The sequence below is a fragment of the Oryzias melastigma genome, linkage group LG1 (assembly GCF_002922805.2).
Source record: "Oryzias melastigma strain HK-1 linkage group LG1, ASM292280v2, whole genome shotgun sequence".
NCBI lineage: Eukaryota > Metazoa > Chordata > Actinopteri > Beloniformes > Adrianichthyidae > Oryzias > Oryzias melastigma.
Genome location: NC_050512.1, coordinates 25,903,337 through 25,911,205, shown reverse-complemented (window position 1 = coordinate 25,911,205; position 7,869 = coordinate 25,903,337). Strand labels below are relative to the sequence as shown.

The following is a 7,869-nucleotide window of genomic DNA, read 5'->3' as shown; positions in this document are numbered from 1 at the left end:
AAAAACAATTACTAACTGGTGCGCACCACTTACTATCTGGTGGGAACCACTTACGTGCCCACCAGTTTGTAAGTGCTGCCCACCGGATAGTAAGTGGTGCGCACCAGTTATTATTATTTTTTTTTTTAACTTTAATTTTTTTTTCCAATGTTCCTTTAGGGGCTGACTTGCCTATATATAATTTTACAAACACACATTTTTTTAACATGTACATTTAATACCTTCCTAAATTATTTTACGTTAACACCATTATATACGTGTGTTAAAAATAGGGTGTGATCAAAACCAAACATTAGAGTAAATGTTTTTCTCCATAGTAATTTGAATAGTATGAACATTTTGTTGCTTTTCACATTTGAAATCCTGTTGCCTCTAGATTTTATTAGCGCCACTTAAAAATAAAAACCTAAAAAAAACTCATCTTAAATTAAAAGTATGTTTCAATATGGATAAACAATATTACAAAACCAATTTGAAAGTGTTTTTTAATTTTTTTATTTTTTTCTTTCACAGCACTAAAAATCATAAAGAATAGAATATGTGATACCAGTCCAGGTTCTTTATTTTCATTGGTATTTCTTACTCATTTAATTTTTGTAAAGTTTGTTAATGAATGAAACCTATAATAAAATATGTTCATCTGCAAAGCTTGACACGCAAATAGTTCAAATTTAGTCTGAAATAGGCTCATATATGCCTTTATAAATCTAAGCTTGATTTGAACCTGTTTGGCTAATCAGTAAAAATAATATTTTGCAATTATGTACATCTTAAAAACGTGTTCAGATAAATCTGAAACACAGTCACTGATGTTTTATCAGCTGGATCTATCAAGATTGTCATTTCCTAAACTCGCCTGGCAGGAGTCAGTCAAGTTTGATGAGTGCCCCAAATACTGCAAAGTGTTGATCTTTGCAGAGTGCGGTGTTGGCAGCAGAACTCAAAACCCAGCTGGATGTAAATATTTAACGGCAGCTGTCAAAGTCTAAAACTGCTGCGTGAGCCTGTCAGTTGGTGTGAATAGTGGTGTGAACCTCACCTGTCTCCAGGTGTTCCCAGCGTCTGATGAAACAAACATGCCCACGTTGTTGTAAGACAGCTCGGCTCCGATATTTCCTGCAGAACAAAATGACACATGGACTTATGAGAAACAAAACCCAGAAATGATGTAAGTTTTGCAGACAAGCCTTGTCGCTTTTTGGAATCGCACTGCAATCGTGAGAATGAAATAAAACCTCCTCGAACAAGTTAGAGCCTAAGCTGATGTTAATTAAGTAAAACGTTATGCATGATGAGTTTAGCATTGTATGAAAGATTAACAAATGTATGGATTAATACATTTAAACAACTCTTATATCATTACTTACTGTTTTTTGTCATACATCTTAACTTACTGCACCCAGCAGCTTGTAGAGCTCTATTAATTCATCTTATTAATTAAGCAAAAGAGTTAAAAAAAAAATGTGGATTATTTAAAAAATAAGGTTACTTTAAAGAATGAGGAAAAACTGTAAAATATGTTTCTTGAAAGCTATTTTCCTCCATAGTCATTCGTAAAATAACTTTGAATAGTACGACCAACCCACAAGTTTCGAACATCTCTGCTGAAATGACTGAAAATACATCAAAGTCAATGATATAAACCGGCACTTAAGTCAGAAAAGCGGTCTACCTCTAAATGGAAAATAGCAGGCTCAGTTCCGGCTACAATTGCTCATGTGTCATAGGTAACATAGGCGGCTGCCTGGGGTGCCATTTGCTGGTGGGGGCGCTAAATTGAATTTTTTTTTCTTCTTTTTTTTCAGTTTAACACACTGCTCATTTTGTGTCAAATGTTAAAAAGGTAATAATTAAAACCATGAATAAAATTACTTTAAAAATCCCTTTCCTGACACAGCCCCTGTCGAAGCTAGGTGGAGGGGACTAGGAGGGGCATACGGTGTTATCTGTTTGTGCTTCTTCAAAACTTTAAGGATGAAAAAGCATAAATCATGTTTTGCCTAGGGCACCATGCAGCCGACGGCCGGGCCTGGAAGTGTCCTTGGGCGACACACTGCGCCCCTCATTACTCCTGTTGGTTATAGGTCGGTGTGTAAATATGTGTGTATAAATGGGTGAATGGGACAGTGACTGTAAAGCACTTTGGGACTTTACTTAAAGTTGTAAAGTCCTATATAAGTATTCAATATTTAGACAAATAATAGTCAGGTTGGAATCTCTAAGTAACTGTCAAAGAAATTCTCATAACTTTCTTTTGTAGTAGGTTTAATCTATTGGTGTAACGTTTGCAAGCATTTCCCCACACCTCAATAGAGAAGGTATGGGACCATTAGGGAATTGTATTGTATGTGTAAGACATCTTAATCTAGAATATGTTTTACTTTATATGAAATACCAATGTTTTTACTTATTTTCTTACTTATATAATCAATGTGGGATTTCCAACTAAGTTTATTATCAAGTACAACTCCTAAAAACGTTATTTCAGAAACTTTAATAATAACTCTCAATTTTAATATTTCTATTTTCTCCACAATTTATTGCTCCAAAAATTTTGTTTTTACCCAATTTAGAACTAATTTGTTTGCATCAAATCATCTTTGTAATATAACCAGTTCATTGTCCGTGTTTGTAATGACTGATTCAAAATTATTCCCTGAACTGTAAACAGTCGTATCATCAGCAAATAACAGAAAATTTATATATATATTTTTTTTAGATTTCATGGATGTCATTGATGAATAATATGAATAGATTAGGCTCGATTACAGAACCTTGTGGAATTTAAGAAATACCTTGGAAGTCTGGTTATTGTAAGGACTCGTATGCATTATCCGTAATGTATTTTTTGGCAAAATTAGTAAAGGTTCTAGGTTTGATTCATAAGTTTTACCCCAGACTTCCAAACAAAATGAAAAATATGGTAAAATCAAAGAGAAATGCAAAATATGCTTAGCTTGATAATTTAACAAATATTTAACTTTGTTGAAAATTGAAATATGTTTACTAATTTTAAATATATATATATGTATATATATAAGCAATATGTTGCTTCCATTTAAAATTTTCATCAACAATAACCCCCCAAAATCCTTTTTTTTTTTAACTCTTCTTATATAAACACCCTTCCATTTCAACTGGATTTTTTGTTACCAAACAACACACACTTTGCCTCTAAAGTTGAACTAAATTCTCCATTTTATATATTTGCATAACTTTCTTGTGTTTTCTTTCAATTTCACCTTCATGAGCGGATTTAGAATTTATGAAGTTGTTTTAAAAGTTCCAGCCTTCTACTGCTTAAAGTCCAAAACTGAACATGAGTGAATCGCCTCTATTGACATCCGCTAACATTCCTACATGAAGTCCTTTCTGCAAACTTCAACAATGGCCTCAGCAAACCACTTAAAAATCTTTTTTTTTTTTTTTTAGATTTTGTCGTTGTTCAATAATGGTGTCTTGTTTAAGATGTGGTATTCTTTTTACATCTTAGGGTTTAATTTGTAAGATCAACCACAAACCTCTGATTCTTTTTTTTGTCCTTATATATAAAACATTAGTATTGATTGAGGGTGAGCCTGTTTTCTGGTTTGATTGCAGGGCAGCATGCTGCTTCTTTAGGCTTGCAAACTACAAATGGTTCATTTCTGTTGAGTCCTGCTGCTCCCGTGTGTGTTGTCAGAATGTGTGGAAGGGGCAAAAGTCCAACCAAATGCGTTCCTGTGTGTGCAGCCAGGCCACAGCAGCTGGCCTGGCTTTTTGTGTAGTCCTGCTCTGCGTTCTTAGCCAAAGCCCAGCAAAGAGGGAATTGTTCTGTCTGGATGCTGTTTGTCATGTTGGTGTGAGAATCTCTGCGCCAGCTGATGTCCTAAAAGGTGCAGTGGATAAACTAATTCATCAAATGGTGCAGTTCCTTAAATGACCACTAGATTTAATCTTTGGTTCAATGTGGCCCGATTGTGGAGGCGGGTGGAGTTAAGTCCAGTCAAAATGGATGTATATGGGTAAAGTTGGAGATTATCAGTCCGCCTGTCTTGTGGGTTTGACTCACCTGTGGCGACGATGATTCCCGGTGAAGAACTCTTGGTAGAGATGGTTCCTGATATATACGGGTTCTCTGACGTTTGGAGTTGCAGATGAAGGGAGCAGAAAGGCTGGAAAGGATTACAAATGTCTTCAGATTGTAATGTTGTGAAAATAAAAAAAGACAACGTCCTCATCCCGGACAAGCCCCCAAATTGTTGATGTAGCCCTCCACTAGCCTTCCAGAGTTGGTTGATGAGGAAGTGAGATACAAATACCTTGTTTTGAAAAGCAATCCATTTATTAAACATTTTATAAATAGTTATTGTTGCGCTGTAGAGAAATACCTAGACAAAATATGTCCTTCAAAAGTCGTAGCAAGACACTTGTCTTCCTCAGTTTCCTTCATCAGTTGAATCACATAAAAGCGTTAAATACAAGTAAAAGCTATTAAACATGCGTAGCATAAACAATATGTATTAAGATAAGAAATAAGACTCCCCACAATTCTCAAATAAACGCGAAGGAAAAATCTGTTGTTTAAACAAGTCAGATAAATGGAAAACTAATAAGAGCCAAAATGAAGAATCCAAAAACAGAAGTCTTTGTAATTGCGTCTAATGTGCCATTAGCCAAAGGAGGATGGAATTTGCATTTAAGTATGAATTCATGCCTCAGGATCACAACAGAACACAATTACATTGTTCCCAGAGCAGAAAAAGCGTGTCTGCTTTCATGTCGGCAGCAGACAGCGTGTCGCTCTCATAAGAACATCAAAAAGGTGGGATTGTACAGGCAATCACTGCAGTAATTAAAATGTCAGACGAACACACAATCGCAGGAACCTGGAAGCCACGCCGCTCGGCCCTGAAATCGCATCTCAAACAGCGTGACGCCCTCGTAATGCCTCCAACATGATTCCTCCTAACAGCCAGCCTGTTAGCTGTGGTAGCGGGGAGGCAGTTTAATGAGGAGGGAGCGCGTGCGGCAGGTCTGGAGCTGCCTCACATTCTCTGTTGGATCTCCTCAGAACACAACAGGTCAAAGAGGTTCTACTCAGTGATTTCCCAAAGATGGGGTTGGTGGTTTAGTCTTAATGGCCTTTTTTACACTTTAAATTCAGCATTGGACTCCCACACCTTTTTATGCAGACCTACTCAAATGTGGGCATTAGAAAGACCTCTAGCTCTATTGTTGCTTACATAGTAACTTATCTAAAAATCGTAGCTACTGCGCTGTTGGCAGAGAGTTTTGGCTCTATTTCCAGCCTTATCAGCTTGCTGGGTTGTGATGAGTTTTCAGTCTCATTATCAGTCTGCAGAGATAGACAAATATGCCCGTTTAAATTATCTTTAATACATAGACATAATTTCTTTAAGATCTACCTTTTAATTTCCTCTTCATTGAAAAAATGTTTCGGCAATTGTTTTCAACATAGTTTTAGACTAAAACTGAATTCCCACCATAATCCCTAACCTGTAAAAACTATATAGTGCTGGACTATCTCATGCCCTGGATATTAAAAGCAATCTGGACACCATGCATGCTCACTACTTATTTTTTAGTTTTAAAACGGCAAGTTTGAGGTCATCAAAATCACAAAGTGAAAATCAAATCAATGCAAGCATTTTACGTCTATGACTCCACTGTATTCTGATGGTGAAAATGTTCATATTTTGTTCAAAAATTACTAGAGCCGGGAATAGATTCAAATAAAAAAAATAATTACAAACCTGGGAAAAAATTAATCCCGATGATTTTTTTTTTTAGTTACAGTATTTACCGACCACTTATTATCTGCGAATAATCACAAAATGAAATTTACACTCAAAACTGTACATTTAGCACATTTATTTTTAATAAGGCTGTCAATTGATAACAAAATATCAAATTAATCACACTTTTGTGTTGAGATCAAACACTATCAATTATGATGTTTACTAGGTAAATCTGGTGACAACAAAAACAGACTAGAGAGAAATTGTTCCTTCATTATTGTTGTCTAAAATTTTCAATTTATCAAGTGATAACTCAGATATCCCAAAAGTGTCATTTGTGCCCTCAAAAACAAATCAATTGAAAGATGAGCAGAACTCTAAGGACTTTAATGTATGGAGAAAACTCCAAGAAAACAAAACGAACATGAACACAAAACTGTTCTATATCGCTGCGCAGGCTGCTTTAAAATAACATTTTCCTTCATCGTCTGGACAAAAACAATATGCAAGAAGAGAACTTTCTCTCTGAACTGAATCGCATTTTTTGCAGCTACAGTAGAGCCTTGGTGACACTTGTTGTGTTGCCGTGACAACGTGCCGGACCCTGGATCAAAAAGCCTAAACCAAAAAAATGACAAGAATAATGTACTAAAAATTTACTGAATATTTATTTCTTTTGTAAATAACCATGGTACGTTTGGAGGAAAAAAAAACAAACAAACAAAAACAAAAAACAAGTGTTTTGAAGCCCGCTGTGGATGACTGCACTGCCCAGGCAAAGTGGAAGATTGCTTAAAATGTTCCTGCTCCCAATGTTTATTTTCATGACATATTTTCTTTATTGTAAGTTATTCAAGTTATAAACTGGCCAATCAGATGCCTCAAGAGCATGTGGTGCCCACTGGCCCCCACCTCAAACGTTCAAAGTGTTTGACAGATTCTCGGACCAATCACTGCATACTAACAACATCTGGTCCCAAAATGGCAAAATTGGGCGATATCCGTATTGCGAAAAATGGCGACTGAATTTACTTAATTTAATTGGAACAAAAGGTAAGGCATGTCCTATTGGTGATGTCACAACCTTGTTTTGTCCATCTCTATCTATGTCAATGGTTAAGTATCAGTGCACATTTTGAGGTGTCCTAAACTAAAGCCATTTTGGTATATTTGGAATAATTCGAGCAATTTTAAATCTATTTTAATTTAATATGGGATCTGACTCCTAGTCGCTGTTTTGATCTTTTGTTGCGGTCGGGCAGAATTTCAATAAGTCAGTTATTGTTGTCAAATGTAGTTTAGTTGAAATGTTGGTTCTTGGCTAACTTTAATGTGTTGTTGTCTTGCCTTAAGGTTTTGTTTAGTTTCTGTTCTTAACCCTTTAACACTGGAGGTTTAGCTCCAGTGTTTGCTATTTTTTTCAGCTACCATAACTCCTGTCGGCCATTGACGCAATTAACATAATTCCAGCAGAGAAAAGAAGCCACGCTGTTATGCGACACTTCACAGCAGTGAAGTGCTTACGCAATCAGCATAAATCAGCTGATTCTGTCGTGGAGAGAAGTCGCTTTGCATGGTTATGTGACACTTTAAAGTGTTGCATAACCATGCGGAGCTGCGTAAAGAGTTTTAGTGCAAAGCTAATGTCAAAAAACATTTTTTTTCCACATCAGAATCAGCTGATTCATGATGATTGCATAAACAGTGATTTACAGTGGGTCAAAGAGCATTGTGTTATTTAGGCGCCGCCAGCGACAACTCCAGTATTTAAGGGTTAAACTCGTCTTAGCCAATTTTGATAAGCAATCATCAGAGCTGATGCAGTTTCATGAAATCATTCTCTCCTTTCAGACCAAAGATCCTTCGGATTATCGCATTTTTCAGTCCATGTACATTTGGTTCGTTTCCTTTTTTTTTTTTAAGCCAGTGTTTTTATAGTTTCTGTAGTAAATTATTTTGGTTTCTGTCACAGTTTCTCTGATTTATCAATCCCAAGCACTTTCTGACATGTTAGTCTTTTTACAATCTTTTTGCCCGTTCCATTTCTTCAAGCCAGCTTGACATTTTTTTTATTTTTTTGCATCTTCTTCTTTTCCTTTCGGCTTTTCCCTTCAGGGGTCGCCACAGC

General features: G+C 36.1%; 1 protein-coding gene across 1 annotated transcript in view; it reads right to left on the bottom strand.

Annotated features, from left to right (window-relative positions):
* sorcs3 (sortilin related VPS10 domain containing receptor 3) overlaps window positions 1–7,869 on the bottom strand; it is a 287,365-nt gene that overhangs the window by 52,308 nt on the left and 227,188 nt on the right. The window contains exons 11-12 of the mRNA XM_024289874.2: window positions 4,052–4,154; window positions 1,040–1,116 (exon numbers count right to left, since the gene is read on the bottom strand). Of these exons, the coding sequence (XP_024145642.1) occupies window positions 1,040–1,116; window positions 4,052–4,154 (180 nt within the window). The remainder of the gene's footprint in view (window positions 1–1,039; window positions 1,117–4,051; window positions 4,155–7,869) is intronic.